Here is an 18,746-nt window from a genome sequence, read left to right as displayed (position 1 = left end):
AAGATACAAAGACTTCTACAAAGTTGCAGTCATAGTATTAACTTTTAAAATAAATTAGACAAAAAGTAGATGAGCAACACAAATACATAATTGTGGTAGTTTAACCTTGGCTGGAGGCCAGGTGCCCACCAAGCCACTCTATCACTCCCCTCCTCAGCAAGGCAGGGAGGGGAGAAAAATAAGACGGAAAAAACAACCCCAAACTCATGGGTCAAGATAAAGGCAGTTTAATGTAACAAAAGCAAAAGGCCATGTGCAGAAGCGAAGCAAAGAGCAAAAGATTTATTCTCTACTTCACATCAGCAAGTAATGTCCAGCCACTTCCTGGGAAGCAGGGCTTCAGTGTGCATAGTGGTTACTCCAGAAGACAAATGTTGTTAAAAAAAAACAACCACAAAACAAAAAACCAACAAACAAACAAAACAAAAACACCAAATGCTGCCACCCCGTTCCTCCCCCTATCTCTCAGCTTCTTATTGCTGGGCAGATGTCATATGGTATGGAACGTCTCTTTGGTCAGTTGGGGTCAGCTGTCTTAGCTGTGTCCCCTCCCAAGATCTTGCTCACCCCCAGCCTACTGCTGAGGGGGGGAGAAATGTTGGCAAAACAGCCTTGATGTGCACTGGCACTGCTCAGCAGTAGCAACAACACCGGTGTGTTATCAACACCTGCCTGGCTACCAATGCACAGCACAGCTCTGTGAGGGCTGCTGTGGGGAAAATTGACTCCATCTCAGCCAGACCCAATACAATAATATACATCCTTCCCCCTCCCCAACATCCATAGTCATCTGAGAGACCTGAGATCACCATCTCCAAAAATTAATATTTCATTGGTTTTGCACCAACACAGCACAAATTTTCATTTCATAAAACTTCCGTTTGTATAAATTCAGATCTATTGTGCCGGGAAACTCTTTAATTCCTCAGCTTACCAGGGAACGGCAATGGCAGCAGCAGTACAGCCCCTCCTCGTGGTTCAGTGCATGGCAGGTCCACTACAGGCTTTCCTGGCTCCCTGCCAAGTACACTAGGTTTCTTGGTCTCTTCTCCCCCCTAAACTGCTAGTTTGCGATGCAGGATTGTATTTAAGGCATTATAACAGACATAACCAAAGGAAATAATTTCAATTAATGTATCTCCATAATGAGATGAAAAGCAAACAGTTCACTAGATTTAAAAAAGTTTGAGTGAAAGCTGTTGATTAAGAGCCAATTGAAAAGCAACTTCCTTAGAAATTGTTACTAATGAGAAGTGAGGCACCATAAGTTCAGAGCTGCTAGAGAGGCAGACCTTTCCCACCACCACCTTTAACAAGGTCCACTTTAGAGTTGCTGATCTCTGAATTTTGCGCTTTTTCAGTCCTTCTTCGCTCGACCTTTGAAGTTATCCATGATGTGGAGGTTTCCAAGATAATCCGCAAAGAGAACGCTTGTTTTCACTGGTAGGATACTGTAAGGTAGAGGAGTTGAAGAAAAAAACACAACAAAAAACAACAAAAAAACCCAGACATCAGAAGAGTTGTGCAGTTTATCACAGAATTAGTTTACCTGGCTAATACTGGCTGTCCTGGTTTCAGCTGAGATAGAAAGAAAATTAACTCTAGTAGCTGCTATAGTGCTCTGTTTTGGATTTAGGATAACAACAACATTAACACACCAATGTTTTGGTTGTTGCTAGGTAGTTGTAGTCCCTACACTAAGTCAAGGCCTTTTCAGGTTCCCACGCCCTGCCAGGTGCACAAGAAGCTGGGAGAGCACAGCCAGGACAGCTGGCCCAGACTGGCCAAAGGCATATTCCCTGCTGTATAACGTCTTGCTCCGTATGGAACCGGGGAAGTGAGCCGGGAGGCAGGGTCGCTGCTTGGAAACAGATCTGGCATCGGGTTGGTCTGGTTTTTTTCCTTTCTGCATGTGGTGAGCAATTGCATTTGTGCATCACTTGTTTTATTATAATAATTGTTATTACTATTATTATTATCATCTTCTTTTGTTATCCTATTAGACTGTCTCTATCTCAACCCACAAGTTTTTCTCATTCTCCTCCCCATCCCCTTGGGGGGAGGAGGAACAAGCGAGTGGCTGTGTGGTGCTTAGCTGCCAGCTGGGGCAAAACCACGTCACTAGCAAAGACAGTCTGCTCTCTAGAACAGAGTACCACTGGTCCTCTCAGAACAGCCATTACACTCATTTGGCAGCCTGAGTTATTAGACAGCTCAATTTCCCAACCTGGCTTGCAACAGAGCCAGAAGTGCCCTAATGCTGGGGCAAGACCTGAGATATGCAGTTACTGAGGAGCAGGCCCCGACTCTACAGCCCACAGTAAAACTGCACCCCAATGGAATCAGCAAGTCACAGTTAGACATTTCTGTCATTGTTCTGTGGTCTAAGGGTAGACCGAACCCCTAGAAACAAACAAAAAAACCCTCCAGAAATGTGCAGAATTTAATGAAAATGCACACCAAGCAGAAGCCTGGTTTGCACTTTTAGTCAAAAATATAGCTGAAACATCCCTGGATAGAAGAGAGAGGAAAAGAAGGAAAGGCATAACTTACTTTTTCAAAGCAAATAAAAAATAAAGACTGCGTGGTAGCAGCAATATTTCTTGGTCCTGACGAACAGCAGTGACTATCTTCTCAGCCACATACTCTGGATCCAGAGCGGGAAGCAGACGCGGCCACCTGGAAGAGAAGACATTTCTTACTATAATACGAATTGCTTTGGATTCACATTTTACTCAATAAGTCTCCATTTTGCAGTTATTCAACTAAAAGAAGAAATAAATACCACAAATCCTATAAACAGCAGAACCTTCGTTATGTTAGAGAGTGAGTGGCCATTGTTATTTTCCCTTTGTAGGATCTCTCATAAAACAAATCCACATTAAGACATACTAACTAGGCTTTGATTCGGCTCCCACATTTGTCATTATACAAGCATACTGAGCAAAGCTATGCCACTTATTTCAGGAGGTGAACGGGGGTTTAGAAACCAGAAAGGACAACTGGAGTATTTGGCTTCTGTAGAGGAAAGGACACCAATTATGTTTCACGTTTCAGCTTAAATGAACAGTAAAGTATCAAAGGCTTTGCCATTTGGGTTGCCCAGTCACTGGATAGCAGTTAATGCCCTAAAAGCCTATTTCATGATTTTCATAAAGGAAATAGGAGTACGTAACATGCTAGATGTGCAGGTTGCATAAAACCCTCACAAGAGTCTACTCACTTGGTTCTGCAGCCATCAAACATTCCTGTGTTTATGACATAAGGACACACAATTGTGGTTTTAACACCAGTCTTTCCCAGACTTCTCATCTCTATGTCAACTGACTCTGCAAAACCAACTGCTGCAAATTTACTTGAACAGTAATCTGTAAAATAAATAAAACATTAATTGCAGTTAAACATTTTAATTTACTACTTAATCTTTACTAAGCAGGTTCAGCAACTCCTACCACTGACACCAGAGCAGTAACAATTTTTGACAGAGAACAGGGACAAAACTATGCTCCAGTAAGTAAACTAACTAGCCACAGGTGGGCTTTTTATTTGTTTTGGTGGTTTGGTTTTTGTTTTTACAGTATACAACAGCAACACTATAGTATAGAAGTGATATATACACAGTACTTGCAGGAAATTACTGTCCCATAATAAAATACAACAGAGTAGGAACTGTTTTCAGGATTAAGTTACTAATAAAATTTGCCTTTGATGTGATTTACTCCTTTACTTTCCCTCTCCTAAGTTAACTTGTACTAGACTGGCAGACAGAGGCTTTCTCACTGCATCCCTGCTATCACCTTTCTGCTCTCTACTGAAAACTAGCAGATGAAATTATCTTTTCATACCAGACCTTATCTTTTAATTCATGCACTAGCTTCTTATGCAAATTCAAGCTTTCAAGACTCTCCAATGTGGTTTCAACTTGAAACTCAATTTTTCTTCATTATCACTGCCCTGAAGCTAGACTTCTTTTATTGTTATGTCACCTTATTTCATTTTCCAGAAATGCCTTCTGAGTTCGATCTAATCTCAACACTTTCCCTCCATCACCATATGGGTCCTCTTGAATGAACAGCTGAGACACAGATAATGCAGAACGAGATATCGCACCTCTGCCTCTGTATCACATCTGGATTTTAGTAGTTCCTTGAGTTAGGGAAACCTGTACAGCACTCTGTGTAGCTTGAGAATATGCTTTAAAAAAAAGGGTGGCCTCTTCCCCACTAAATACCCACAGGTTAATTTTAACAACATTGAAGCTCTCAGTTTCCAAAGTTCTACATGGCTCCTAGATCCTCTAACTGCCTTGGCAGAAAAACCTGTTTCACAGCACTGCTGAGCATCTGGAAAACTCTTTTGAAAGGAATGGTCTGGTTAAGGTCAGCGGGTTTGAAAGCGTGACCATTTGCTCTACCTATATGCAAAGGCCCAGAAACTCAAGATCAGAATTTTTTACATGAGTATTGATTGCAGAGTTTAAAATCAAACTAATTGTCTAAATGAACATTTAATACACTACCTGAAAGGCGACTGACTCCAGTCAGTCCTGCTGAGCTTGCAATACTAACCAGGTGTCCATGGTTAGAGGCCATCATTGCTGGGAGGAAGGCTTTGTAAGTCTGCAATGTAAGTCAGAGTTGCAATGAAACATTTTACTAAGTGAGCTACATGCTATAATATTTTGAAGGTGTTTTTAAAGAAATTCTCCCTGCAGTTTACATAAGTTTCCCTGCTTCCATTATGGAAGAGAAGGGGGGGGAACCCCCACCCCACAAAAGAAAAAAAAAGTTTGTTGCTTGAACTCCAGCTTTCAACTACTAAATTGGGACTTTCCAGGCCCCATCAGTACCACTTTCTCCTCAACACCAAAGACAGATGCTAATTTGCTGAAAGCTAAAGATACAGCTTCAGCTAGTTAAGTTTTTTGGCCTAAAGCTCAGCACCGCAATGTTTCAAATGAGAATTAAGTGCTCACTGCAAATTTTGTAAAATGGCAAAAATTTGAATTTCATGTCTTTCTTCTATTAAATTCATCTTTGTGATTAAATTTATTTATGAAGAAACCAGAGCATGTTTTAATATCCCCTTTGCAATTCTTTATGCTAGGAACATCATATAGATGACCTGCTTTCCCTGGAAGGAAGAAAAAGCCCATTAAGTTACTCATTTTGGAAAAAAGCCCCACTTAAGAGCATTGTTGGAACATGGGGTATTTCCTACTGAAACTATCATAACCACAAAGCAACTAGAACACTAACAGAATTGAACACTTCTGTTACTAGAGCAGCAACTTTGAGGCTGGGCCTGCTTCATGCCAATTAATATTGAGGGATTATAACATATGACTAGCTTCAGAATTTCACAAATGGTAAACTTCAGTTCTTAAGACTTATTTCTAAATACAAAGCAGTTTTGCTTCCACCTACCTACCCCAGAAGTTCCCAAAGGATCCATTCTTCCACCCTTTTATTTTATAGACTCCCAGGCATAGAAAGTAATTTCTTGAATCATTTCTGACTGAACTTATAAGGAGCTATATATCCTTCCACATTTTCCTCAATTCCAAAAGGCAAAATTAACACTGAAAATATGTTAAAAGGATGTTTTAGTAAGTATATACAAAGTACAGGTACTACCCAGAAGTGTGCCATTGTGTTCACTTCCATGGTTTTTTCCACAAGTGAATCTGGACAATCAAGAAATCTCTTCCCAGTTACAATACCAGCATTGTTGACTAGGATGCTAACATCGCCAACTTCTTTTTTAACCTAAAACAAAAAGTGTCAAGATATTACACAATAAATACAAAACATACTTTCCCACTTTTATATATGAAAACATAATAGAAATATTGTACATTTCAACTAAGTTGAACTTACTACACTTGTTATGGATCCAAACACCTCAGGTTCTTGCACATTCTCACCTGATGCCTTTTTAGAGCTCAGCTTACAACTGGACTTTCTCTGGAGGTACGGAGCGCAACAGCTTCCACACGGGCTTCTACTTCCAGCACCTCTGGTTCTTGCTGTGACTACTCCAGGTAAGTCTCTATTGCTTAGAGAGAGCTTAACTACAGTAAACCCATCTTAAAACCAATGAGCAAGTCTGTTCGTAGGGCCATTTCTATGCTGTGCAGTGAGGTACAGTACATAGGTCCTCAGGTGAGTTCACCAGAATCAGGTACATCAAATCTACACAAGTGCTGCAGTACCCAAGCTTCCACTTGTGAGGTTCCTTGCGTTATACTCAAATCCTCCCACGTTTTCCACAGATTAACTTGAACAGAGCAGCAGTGCTGCCATACAACTCGATGGCTGAAGCCAGCTTGCACAGTTCTTGAGTCTTCTGATGAGCAGAAGGAAAAGTGGATTCCCGGTTGGTAGCATTAGTTGCCTGCATCCCAACAGCCCACAGATTCATCTCTCCCACTGCACAAGGCAGCAGCTACTTAGCAGCATCTTAATATTTCATATGCCTGATTGTTAAACACTGACATGTATTACACAGCAGTTTTTCACTAGTGTTAACTTCACTCACATTCCACAACACACACATTAAGCCAGACTTCCCTACAGCTTTCTGGGGGAGCAGATGGAGTTTTCTGCCCTCAGTGTGGTGGAATGAGAATGGGTAAACAGTCATTTCTGATAAGAAGCATTCCTCTACACATAGGCAGTGAGAAAGACCACCTGTAAAATTAATTTTCTCCTTACAACATTTTTATTTATTCAAGTATCTTGACTACTTCAAGCAACTTTACGGGTCAGGAACTTAAAAGCTCACATTACCAAACAAAAACAGGTTGTTACAAGTTTATTTCTCATGAAAACAGGCTGAAAGAACACCATGTCTCTATTGACATTAGCTCTCAGGGCAACACAAGAAGTGAGAAAACTGTAGGAAGGGTAGCAGTCTTATGAAAATTAAACAAAAGCTATAAGGTTCTGAATAAAGGAAGATTTCAGGACATGTGCATTCACAGAAGGCAAAAGCCTTACGAGCTTCTGGGGCTCATGGTGTATAAGCTTGTTTCTAGTGTATTTGCTTCAATTCTAATGCTATACCAGAATCCTTATAAGATGGTTCTCAGAAAATAAGTTGGCTAAAGAATAGTATCTACACATTTAGTTCAGTACAAGGAAGTATAGTTCTCATTTTAGCTCCAGACTGAGAACTTTAATGAACAGGCTCACTTGAGAGAACAATCAGAGGCCAGCTGATATCAGGATATTGTGCCAGCTCTCAAAAGGAGAATGAAAACATTGAATGTAGTATTCGAAGCACAGTTTGCTAATCTGAGCTATCTGGGGAAAAGGAAATGAGCAGTCTATGCTGATTAATTTATGATTTCCAGATCAAGAGCTAAACATGTACTGATCAGTATCTTTGGGAAACCATGTTGGTTTTATACCATCTTGCCATACAGCTGCAGATCACAGAACCTCATTTCTTAATGGCGCTTCCTTTGTGAGGTGCCTACAGTGACTAAAGAAAGCACAAGCAGACCAGGTAGGCTAGCCTGTGTAACAGTAAAGAATTAAAGGATAATTTACCACCTATCCTTTACTCTAGCTTAACTTCCTCATCTTCCTTAAACTTGTTCCAATCTTGTCCACGCTTGTTAAACAAGGGTTTAAAAAAGAGAAAGCAGCCTTGGTAAGATTATACAGAACAGCTTTTATAATAAATTGATCAGCCAGAGCCCCTCTCCACCTTAGTCATTGCTCACACATTCTTGTCTGTCTACTCCCCTCCTCAAAAGTTGTCACATAACAATTTAAGTATTTCTGAAGCAGCGCCGCATGATCTCCATAGGCAGCCTTAGACAAGTTGTTCCAGTCACCAACCTGAGTATGTACCCCTCATCACAAGTTAAAAATAGCATGCATTCAAACAAATAATTCCAGCTTCACAACACCTCTGTTCATGCTGCTACCCTACTAACTAGCTGTGGCAGCTCTGTCCTCAGCAAATTGGCTGGTTTAATTCCCTTCTCTCAGCTCTCCCTTGTGCACAAGGGAGCCAAGACACTGCCAGGCTTTCACACTCCCAGTACAGAAGACCTTTACCAAGCCTTTTCACTAGCTATTGGGGGGTGGGATAATGTCAACTTTCCAAAGCTCTAAACCTCCCCACTTGTGCAGTGCAGGAAAGCCTTTGTTTTAGGCCTAGGTAATGCAAGCATTATGCAAACACCTGATCTAGATAAACATCTTTTTTTACATGTAAACACTATTTCCTATTTGTTTCTGCATTTATATTTATGCTTTTATATTGAAGTTTAGTAGTGAGAAGTTCCCAGGATTCCCCAACAGCATCCCAAAGCGTCTGCTTTCTAAGAACCACAAACCCCTCTAACTGCCTGCAAGAGGTGGAATAAAGCACCGGATGTTTTACAGGCAGCATGAAATACCACCAGGAAATGTGCTTCTACTGTTGCTCCTCTGCACCAGAAAGATGATTCTCAGAAAAGCAGAAAACTGACTATAAACTGTCATCTTGACTAACAAACGGATAAACAAAAAAGCACCATGTAAGAGAGATCCCAGAAGTAAATGAGTCCAGATGCAACTTTGCAACACGATAATGAGGAACGGGCTTCTGTTTCCTTACAAGTAGGAGGGTCAAAAGACAGAGTTGCTTCCCTCTTTCAAAGCTCTAGCTTCAAGTTTAGCTGAACTCAAGGGAGGGAGGGGTAAATCAGAGAAGGCCACATTCCTTTTGGGGTACAGGGACATTAGAAATAAATTTCAAGCTATAGCTCTTGATAGACAAAAGCTGTCCTTCATCCTGTTGATACAGGAAAGGAACAAGGACACCACACATGCAGGGCTTTTGTTTTCTTCCTACTGGAGTGACTTTTTCCTAGTCTCTCTGTGGCTGATCAAGTACCAGAAGCAGGTATAAGGTTCACATACATTTCATTTTGGCTTTGAGATTGTTTTAATGGGCACAAAGTTTTCAACCATATCCTGCCCTGCCTGCGTGAATTTTGTTCGCTATAGTCTTGCAAGACTCCAAGTTATTGCATGAAGCTGAATCACCAGGGGGGTAGAAACAAAACCTGGAACCGTGCTGCCTCATTTTGCAAAGGCTGATGGTGCACACTATGAGCCAAAGTCTACTACACCACATTAGTATCAGTTAGTGCTTGGTGCCACTGTTTACCTAAAGTCTTTTTGCCACTAATAAGATGGGAAAATTGTCAGCATGGTTCTACATCAGTTGTCAGCAGGACATGACACTTCTGAAATAACAGTAGTAAGGTATTTTCTTCTATATGGATCAGCAGGAGGACTATTAGTGGGTCAGCTGTTAGTGAACTGCTGACAGAAGATTATAAGCAATGAATCTTGCACTGAGACCCTCTTACTACGTCTTCGCTCCCATCTACCTATGTTTTTATCATCCCTAACCTGTCACACACATATCTACACCCTCTTCTTTTTATACTTGGCCAGAAAGTCTCTGCTACTGCTTTTCTCCACAGGACTGAAGTGCTAGCCCTTGAGTCCTCAAAACTGAAAGTTAGTTTCCATCATCTTCATTTCCAGTGTCCTTCACACTGCAATACTCCCTCCTCCTCCTCCCCCCCTTCCCAGTTCAGCAGGAAGGAGGGTTACAGTCCTGTGACGAGACACATGCAACTGCTCTGCGAGGATGGCAGACTCAACTGGCATAACGGAGCTGCCAGGGGAACCAAGGGTGATCAGCATTACCAGAATACAAAAGCAATAGTACCAGAAATAAGCTGCAAGTCATGCACAAGCTTCACTTATCAGAAAGTTTTTTCTTGTCATTTTTGCACAGATAGAAAAATATAGAAGGCTAGAGCTTCTTAAACAGCATCAAAAGGGGAACATTATTGCAGCCAACAAATGTTCCTGAAGACAGCTAAACATTTTTTTTTTTTTTAATCCATCCTCAGGCAAATACTCACTGTGGAAACTTTCTAGTCCAACAGTTAAGTTTAGCAACATTTTAAGCAAATGAGAACAGGTTGTTATAATGGAAACTGTTAAGCAATTTTAGCTTTTGGCAATTCTACTAGTCTGCCCAAAATATCTAACCACATGCTACATTTACAGAGCTCTTCAGAAAGGAAAGTAAGAAATATTTAAGACTTCAAGATACATTTATTAATTCTGATAAATCGAGTCTGCAAGAATCTATTCACAACCATGGAATTATCTGAAAATTGCCTAAGCAGTTAATAGTTTTTACAGTGTACGGTCTTTAGGGTTTACTTTTGGTAAAAGGCTGCCAGAACTTGAAATGCTGCTTTAGCTTCAATAAACTCATTTTCTGCACTTCACCAGTAAGCGCTTGTTCAGTATTTGAATGAATAAGCAGCCACCCAGTTGAAATTAGCTACTGAAAACAAAACCAGCTCTTTTTATTTTTAAAGGAACATAGGTACACAAGTCAATCCTAAAAAACCAGTATTCTTGAAATAGGTAGCATGCACAATACATTCTGAATGAATTAACTTTAAATCAAGAGATTAAAGTCGCTAAAACTTATCATACATCATACACACGTGCAAACACTCAGATAAGTGTCAAAGCCACAAATAAGATACTTTACCTGATCAGCTACTCTGTAGATGTCCTGCCTTTTGCTACAGTCACAGACATAACAGTGCACTCTCACTGCTCCATTTTCTCTCACCAGTCTACTTGTCTCCTTGAGCCCCTCTTGATTAATGTCCCAGAGAACCACTGTGGCTCCAAGGCTGGCAAACTTTAAAGATAAGATTCTTCCAATGCCACTTCCTGCTCCTGTTATTAATACTATTTCACCACTAACATTCTTCTTCCGCCTAGGCACAATGAAGAACACTAGCGACTCCAACGTGTAATAAACAAAAAGTCCGATGACTTTGAATGTTTCCAGGAGGAAGTTCATCTTGAGGCTATTTCTTTAGGTACCTGATAAAAGAAAATGTTTACCAGATAGAATAAACCATAAAGAGAAAAAAATGCAAACATCAATATTTCAAAATTGAAAAGCAGTTGTTTGAGTGTTGTTTCAAAAAATATATAGGCTTACATCTGCACATCTGACCCATTTGTCCTGTTTCTATCATCTCCGGATTGGTCCCACTCTCCTCCAGAGCGCAGCACAGGATTGATTTACCATTTGACAGAGGCAGGGAACACCTGCCCTCATCTCCTTTAGAAATTCACCACCCCTCATATCATGGGTTTCCACCTCTGCTCTGAGACAACATGGACTCAAAAACTAGAATCAAAAAGTGATAGTTGCCCTCTGAGCATCTTAAGCAGAAATGCATGGCAATTACGTATGGCTTGATCGAATGACTTTAGTGCTCACAAGCTAGTACTTTTGTGATCCTAAAAGAATTTTTCCTGATCTACTTTTTTGCTTTGTAGGCGCTCCTTGTCATCAAGAAATCATACGCAGACCAAGTCAGAGTCTCAACCTTGCCGAAAAACTGCCAGCATAGGGAGCTTCCGAACACAATATGCTTATAAATCTCCAAAACACACCAGGTAAATTACTGGCTGTCACTACTAGCTTTTTAACTGCCACTACTACCATTATTGATGTGAGCAGCTTTTGCAAATGAATGGAGTATTTTGTTTAGGAATGCACTGCAAAGCAGTTGATTTTCTTCTCATCACCTCTCTGCATTAAGTAAATGTCACAGGCTTGAATCATACCATCTCAGGTAAGCATTTAACTTCACAGCCCGTACTCATCACAGTAATGCTGACACCGAGCAGGCATTTAAGTCCTTGAAAGAATGCTGTTTATTTCCCAGTATACAAATGCTATGCAAGAAATGCACCCTTGGTCACAGCAGGTTTTAATCTTTGATGAACTATGGTATGAAGGATTAATACCTTCCTTCTCAGCTAAAGGTAGAGCACGTTAGCGCTTACACTTCAACCTTTAGCACTACATACCCAGTTTGATCACATCTTAGGTAACACTGCTACCTATGTGTATAGGTAATCGTGTTTGACAAGTGCCAAGAGATAAGTTACTTAGATATCTGCTACTCTGAGCAAAGTTCACAAAATTTAGCATGTGGACATCCATATGAGTCTCAAGTTTTGTACATGGGAAACAAGGTTAGTTCTGAAAAGGGACAGGCTGCTGCTGGAACAGAACAAGTTATTTCAGAAAGTTCTCTGGCAGAAACATTAGGACATCTTAAGACTACTCTGGTAACAGAAAAGCATTCGTCAAAAACATAGTGGGTAGGAAAACAAAATCTTCCTTCTGAAGAAGAGTCACTGGGTGAGCGCTTTCTGTTCCTCATTCCCTTTAAAATGGGACAAAAATGTGCGCAGAGGTTCTGGCACAGACAAAAGGCAGTAACACAAGTAAGAAATGGAAGAAGTACCAAAACAGCACAGGAACATTTTTCTAGAGCCAATATTGACATCTCCTGTAGTAGGATCTCATAGCTATAGATCTACTACAGATATCAAGTAAGACCAGAGAGTTATACAGGAAAAGCATTATTAAATTTCATGTATATCAAAAACCCAGCAAGTTTTTGGAAACACAAGTTCTTTGCTGGGTCTAAAAAAGAAGGACCAAGTCTTTAAAATAAATACAGTTGCTGAATTTAACTTGATTACACTAACTTAATGCACTTAAGGTAACAGCCTCCACTTGTATGAAAGGAGATTGGTATCTCTGGAATAGATAAGGTTGCTACAATTAATACCCACGGAAAAACAAAAGAAGCAATTGCTTTCAATGTATAATACACAATTTGATCTAAACCCAGTTTAAATTTATGTCAGTAATTTATTAAGTAAAATAATCGTGTATGAGGCTTGCACCAGAGACACATAAGATCTCAGAGAAGTACTGACTTTCTCTTACAGAAGTAGAGTTGGTTTAGGCATACCAACCACAGGAGACTTTCTGTTAGAACACCAGCTCTGTATCCTTCAATGCAACAGTTTCCACTGACAGATCTCACACCTAACCCAGCTTTGTTTGGGCCAAGACTCCTCTGCTCTCGCTGGCTCGCTGCATTAGTACTGCTAATTACACCAGCAACTGTACCCAGCATACCCACATGGACAATTAAATTAGCCAACACACATGGAGTGATTTTGGCTCCTCAACTAAACCAAGCAGGGGTCTATTTACAGGTGAATTAGCCAACAGTACCTTTGGCACACATAACATCTCAGATCCCTTCTGATGCCATGTATTGTTTTTTAATATGCCTACACCCACACAGACATAAGCATGGAGGGCTTTTGTACTGTAGAGAAGTATCAAAGGCTTTACTGTGGCTTACCAGATTTCTTTTCAAGTGCAGAGAGCTCTGCCAGCACAGACTGGCTGGTTCCTGCGCTAATGCTCAGCAGAGCGGCTCCTGCAGACTGACAGCACTCACAAAACACAAGGACAGAACTGAGGCTGGCATCTGAACCGCAAAACACCTCTGCTAGCCAAAGGGAGTACAGGTTGATCATGCAATCACCTGAGCAGAGTTTGGCAAGCGTGCCTGTGCTCACTACACCTAAAAGGTTGTGACTGCCCAAAACCACAGTGGTGCTGTGGCTAAGCCCAAGGCCTGAGGTGCAGCGGTGCCTTCCTCACCACCTGGTCCACACTGCACCACCTTACTCTCACTTGGCACACCTCACCTGCTAACCTAATTAGCATCACATGATAACCCCACGGGCAGCTTCTAGTTGCGGTGACCAGCTCACCGCCCTCTCTCGGGCCCGACTCCCCGGGGCCCGCCGCGACACACTGCACCACCCCCGCGCAGGGCCCGGCTGCCCCCCAGCACCCTCGCCAAGAGCGGCCACACACCCCACCCCGTCCCCCAGCGCTCACCCAGCCCATACCGCCCCCAGCACCGGGACCCCCACAGCCGTAGGTACCTCCGCCTGCCCAGCGCGACGCAGCAGCCGGCCGCTCCCGGAGCGGGTGAGAACGGAAGAGCAAGCCGAGGAGAGCAGGCAGCAGGGCGCGGCAGCCTGGCCCAGCCTTTATACCCGCAGCCCGCCCCGGTGCGGGGCTGACCGGATGCCCGGGGGCGGGGCGGAAGGGTTCGCGCTTCGCGGCGGCAGGAAGCCGGGCCGGGGGCAGTGGTCGGGCTGCTCCCGGGAAGGAGAGCTGTGGCCCGGGGAGCCGGTGAGGGTGCTCTGGCCCCTTAGCTCCTCGCTGAGGCTGGGCGAAGGGCTCTAAGAACGGAGCAGCTTGTGGGGCGAGAGCTCTTGGGGCAGCCCCCCCCCGTCCTTCCCTCCCCCACTCCCCCCGGCCTAGTTTGCTTTTTAAAAAAAGCGGTATTTATTGTGTACTTTTGATTTTTGTGAGGGAAGAAGTAACTTCTGTTGGAGAGGTGATCAACCGGGAGAAGGTGGATTTCGTGCGGCTGGAGTAGATGTGTGTTGTAGGGCCGAGGTGGGCTGCGGGGGGAGCAGGGAAAGGGTGGTACCGAGGGAGGGCAGGGCAGGGCGCCGGTTTCGGCTTCGGAGGAAGTTTGGAGAAACCTTTTGGGCAGTGTTGGGCTTCAGGATGTGAGGGATTTAGGGAAGTCCGTGTGAAGAAGTCACCACGCTTTAAGGTGGTTGTTGCTGCGTGTAAAGAGATCCGCACCTGAGGGTAGGCTGGGATGTGAGGGGATTGCCTGGTCTGTAGGGCCCAGCCCCGCGTGGAGCCGTGCTGCCTGGAAAGGGTTTCACCGGGTGAACGTGGTCCTCCAGGCTGGTGTCTTTCCAAGAGAATGAACGAGACTTGAGCTTGAGAAATGTGCTTTAGCAGTAGTCGGGATACAGGACAGAAATGAAAATGCAAGAACAGAGCACAGTGCTCTGTATTTACTACTGTCGATACTTTCTTCCCTTAGACCAGCATTGCTTTGGAGGGTGTTTTTTACCTTAAGCTCATCATTGGGCCGCAGAACTCTGATATTGAAGAGCACTAAATATTAACAACCTCAAAGAATGTCCATATGAGAAGAGGATGCTTAGTACCACGAGAAAAAATGTGACTGAAGGTATTTCCTTGGCACCAAGATCCTTAATATGCCTTCTTTCCAGATTGCTGTGTTTGTGTTGCTGTTACACTTCTGCAGAAGCGAGAGAACACAACTTTCTGTATGTTATTTTCATCTGATGCATTAAGCAAACACTGGCTTATGAAACACTAGATTTTATATGCTGCATAATAAAGAATATGAAACAGCAATTCATAATGTAAGCTTCTTTAGGCAGCTTTAAAAATCTGCTGTTTGATTCAGTGATCTCCAAGGAAATTTTGAGAACTCCCTGCGCACGAACAGTTTCAAGGAGGAAGGATGAGGAGAACACTTGCGATACATTCTGGCGAGGGAGCAGGTTGCTTCACTTGCCTGCTTTGGAACAAATGGCTGCCCATAGTCAAAAAGAGCAGGGGTTTGAAAGGTGCGGTACTGTTTAAATAAATACTTTTCTTGCTTCCTCTGCACATTCTATTTAAAGTGTTGTGGAAAGAGGTCAAAAGGTCTTTTCTTTCAGGTATGCAGTTTTGGGTCAGGGTCTAGATTCCTTCTAGACTATAGACTACTGCACCCTCAAGAGCTATTCACAGAAGGGAAATTAACTGCTGGATTAGAATATTTTAGTGGGAGTTAGTGTATTCCTGTATTAATACAGGAAATCCAGGAGGCTGATAATACCAAGCAGTGACACCGATGATATTTCGGGTTGGCTGCTGCTTTCTTTTTGTGGATTGTATTGATTGCAGTGGCTTGCTTAAGGAAATGTAAAAAAAACCTCCACCCATTCATTTAATTTTCAAAAAGGTTTAAATAAAATATGTCTTTGTAGTAATACTTGGAAATTAATAACATTTAACATTGAGACTGACCTTATGATCAGAGTTGGAGGCTAGAAGGTAGGAGACCTGGCTCTTTTCCCCACCTTGTACAGAGATTTCCTGCAAGTAATAAACTCACTGAATAAAACTTAGTGAAATAACACTCACTAAATGCTTTACTTGTCTGTATGATGAAAAGACTAAAATTAGCCTTAAAGTAAAGATACGTTTTTTAAAACTGTTGAATCAGTGTCTTCCACAGTCTGCGGTCAGGGAAGACCCAAATGGGACTGTTACTCTTGATTCAAGTTCAGAAATGGATCTACCCTAATTTGTATTAGATGAGGATGTCTCCCTCTTGCCACACATTATTTTTGGAGCAGTATGTGAGTGCTGGCAAAATCCCTGGAGTGCAGAACTGGGACTGGTCGTGTTTGTGTGTTTTGTGTAACATCGTGCTGGATGTTTTCAAAGGAACCCAAGGTCATTCAAGTCATAAGAACAAGTCTGAGGAACTTTTTAAGTGCTCTCACTTTTACTTGTCTGTAGAAATTGTGCTACCTAACTGTATTGCTAGTCTGTAGCCATTTTTTACCAAGGGCTGTACTGTATTTTGGTCTACCTTAATTTCCAGAAAGCTCTTGGCATTTGTTGTCAGGTAGGTAGTGGCACCTCTGGTGGAATAGCGTAACCAGTAGCACGCTAAATTGCTATTTATGCTTCATGTGGATCTGTAGTAGATTCTTGATTACGCTGACCTGACTTCACCATTTAATCTTGATGATGGATGTGTCACAACAAATGAGGATAAAGCAAATAGAGAGTAAAGGTTGGTCTAAGCTGGATAAATGCAGCTGCACAGTGACTAGGATACTCATCCGCACTTTAGAATAATAAAAAAACCAACAGCCTGGCTTGCTGTTGGAGCCATATTCTCTAAAAAGCACTCTCATTTTTTTTATTGTTTCTATCAGAGCACTCAAAATATGATAAATATTTTTATATTAAAGCATTAATTACTCCCCACCTACTTCAGCTGCTGAAGCGGAATAGTGTAATATGCTTGTAAACAGTCTGATCTTTCTGCTTTCTTTTAACTGGTAAAAAGTAAAAAAGGAAGTACAAGCGATACCACTGGTGCCTATATACTGTGATTCATTCTATATATCTACTGTGAAACTTGTAGAATCCTAATAAATTTCCAGTGGCAGCTGTTTTAGCAATTGGAGGGACATCGTCACAGCATACACAAATTGTCTTTGGTCACATATTGCACCTACCCAGGGAGGATTGGGTCTTAGATTGAAAACTGGTGCCTTGCTAATAGAAATCAAATGTCTCTCGTGTTGCTTATGAAGGAAGTAGGGCAAACACCACTTAGCCAGAATTCTTCAAAATTGACTTTTTCTTCGTACTCCACCTGGGCCAAAGGAGATTCCAGTCAAAAAGAAAGGATCATCATCCTGAATGTAGAAAACTGAGTTGCATACTGAATTTTCATTTACCATATACATGTCCTTTGAGTCATATTTACCCTCTGACAGAAGTTTATTGAATTCTAGTTCCCTCTGTCAGCAGGTTGAAAATACAGGAATTGTAGAAGTGACAAACTACTATGCGCTGGTGCCCCATTCACTACATCTGAGAAGAGTGCAAAGTCCTGTTTAGTGAGGGTGGGGAGGTGAGATGTGCTGTACTAACATCTTCTGTTCAAGGTATTTACTACCTACACAGCAAATATAACCAGCAGCTTGGCGCACTGAATAGCATACCTCTATCCCTTGCAAATCAAATTAAGAAAGGGACAAATCCTCATCGGAAGAGGACCACACCAGCACTGTCATTGTGACTTAGCCACTGGATGCTCAGATCCCAGAGTTCACAGCCTGTTAAGGTACTGTGTGTACAGTGTGATGGTTGGTGTCAGGACCTGACACTTTGTCTTTCATTCCCTGAACATTTTACTGCAGTGTGGTGAACCTCATCAAAGTGATGAGTAAAACCCTGCAAGAAAATATTTGGGCTTTGCTTTTTCATCCGAGCTGGCTCTGTAATCAAATTTACCTTGTGCGCACACAGCGCAGAGGATTGTGTGGGAAGAGGAGTGAAAGCCTGCAAAACAAGACTAACTTAATCAGAGCTGCCATGGGATGTGAAAGTGTGGCATGGGCAGAAGCCTCTAACCTTGGCAACAGGTAGCATTATAGGCAGGGGTGTGTCTGAAATTATGTTCTTTACCTGAACAGCAATGCCCGTGACGTTAGGCCTCTAATACCAAGGTCCAATTATTCCTTGTGGATGTAGGTGGCTACATCAGCTCTTTTGAGTAACAGGTTTGCTGATGGTAAAAGTGGTGTGTATGCCCCTCAGTCATGGAAACATGTGCCAGTCTCTGTTATAGTATGGTTATGATGATGATGGTGTGAAAGACCTAAAACCACATTTTCCATCTCCCGGGAGGACATGTCAAATACCTGGTTATTTCTTTATCAGATCTGCAGATCTTCAAGTCGTGCTGGACAAGCGGGTACAGCACAGGTATCTGGCCTTGCTGATGCCTACCCTTGCCCAGCACTATAAAAATGGATAGCAGCAGCACCTCTTTGAAACCATATTTGCCAAGGGTGCTGAATTTTATTGAACTCCCTGCAGTGGGGATGGAATTGGCACACTCTAGTCCCCTCTGGGTGCAGAAGTATTCGGTCTATTGATCCCAGACATGCTTTGGCACAAACTAGCTGGGAGTGACAGCTGAGGGCTGGCTCAGGTAAGAAAGCAGCATCGGCTGAGCTCTCATCTGCCTCCAGAGCTGACCCACTTTGTTCAGAACAGCGAGACGAGTGAAAGAAAAGGTGCAAGTAATTCTAGTGTGATACACAAGTGTTAAAGCACATGCTCAAATATTAAGTTTGTTTACAAGTGGTGTTATAAATCCA

The 18,746-nt window shown here is 42.3% G+C and overlaps 1 protein-coding gene and 1 long non-coding RNA gene across 3 annotated transcripts; one reads left to right on the top strand and one right to left on the bottom strand.

Annotated features, from left to right (window-relative positions):
- Positions 1-211: 211 nt before the first annotated feature.
- On the bottom strand, positions 212-14,023 carry LOC129202871 (epidermal retinol dehydrogenase 2-like). 2 transcript variants are annotated; one of them, XM_054816472.1, is made up of 7 exons: positions 13,893-14,023; positions 10,591-10,934; positions 5,637-5,768; positions 4,520-4,619; positions 3,224-3,368; positions 2,554-2,679; positions 212-1,451 (listed from the first exon to the last, which is right to left on the bottom strand). In XM_054816472.1, exons 2-7 carry the CDS (start codon positions 10,909-10,911, stop codon positions 1,358-1,360), a joined length of 918 nt encoding a protein of 305 aa, XP_054672447.1. In that variant the 5' UTR covers positions 10,912-10,934; positions 13,893-14,023; the 3' UTR covers positions 212-1,357. The 2 variants fall into 2 exon arrangements, with proteins under 2 accessions (XP_054672447.1, XP_054672446.1); XM_054816471.1 differs by lacking the exon at positions 13,893-14,023 and adding an exon at positions 11,056-11,247.
- Positions 14,024-14,078: 55 nt separating this feature from the next.
- On the top strand, positions 14,079-15,537 carry LOC129202874 (uncharacterized). The gene is made up of 3 exons (XR_008575855.1): positions 14,079-14,145; positions 14,334-14,415; positions 14,861-15,537. It is a non-coding gene; the product is annotated as an uncharacterized LOC129202874 (long non-coding RNA).
- Positions 15,538-18,746: the final 3,209 nt, after the last annotated feature.

Source organism: Grus americana, chromosome 2, assembly GCF_028858705.1.
Source record: "Grus americana isolate bGruAme1 chromosome 2, bGruAme1.mat, whole genome shotgun sequence".
NCBI classification, from domain to species: Eukaryota; Metazoa; Chordata; class Aves; order Gruiformes; family Gruidae; genus Grus; species Grus americana.
The sequence above is the reverse complement of the archived record's forward strand: the minus strand, read 5'-3'. Positions and strand labels throughout refer to the sequence as shown.

What these genes read in the sequence shown, in the direction of transcription:
- LOC129202871 (XM_054816472.1), bottom strand. Translation starts at nt 10,911, where the DNA reads ATGAACTTCCTCCTGGAAACATTCAAAGTCATCGGACTTTTTGTTTAT. An exon ending in TCTACAGAGTAGCTGATCAG is followed by an intron (nt 5,769 to 10,590) that starts GTAAAGTATCTT and finishes TTTTTGTTTTAG; the next exon opens with GTTAAAAAAGAAGTTGGCGA. An exon ending in ACACAATGGCACACTTCTGG is followed by an intron (nt 4,620 to 5,636) that starts GTAGTACCTGTA and finishes CTTACATTGCAG; the next exon opens with ACTTACAAAGCCTTCCTCCC.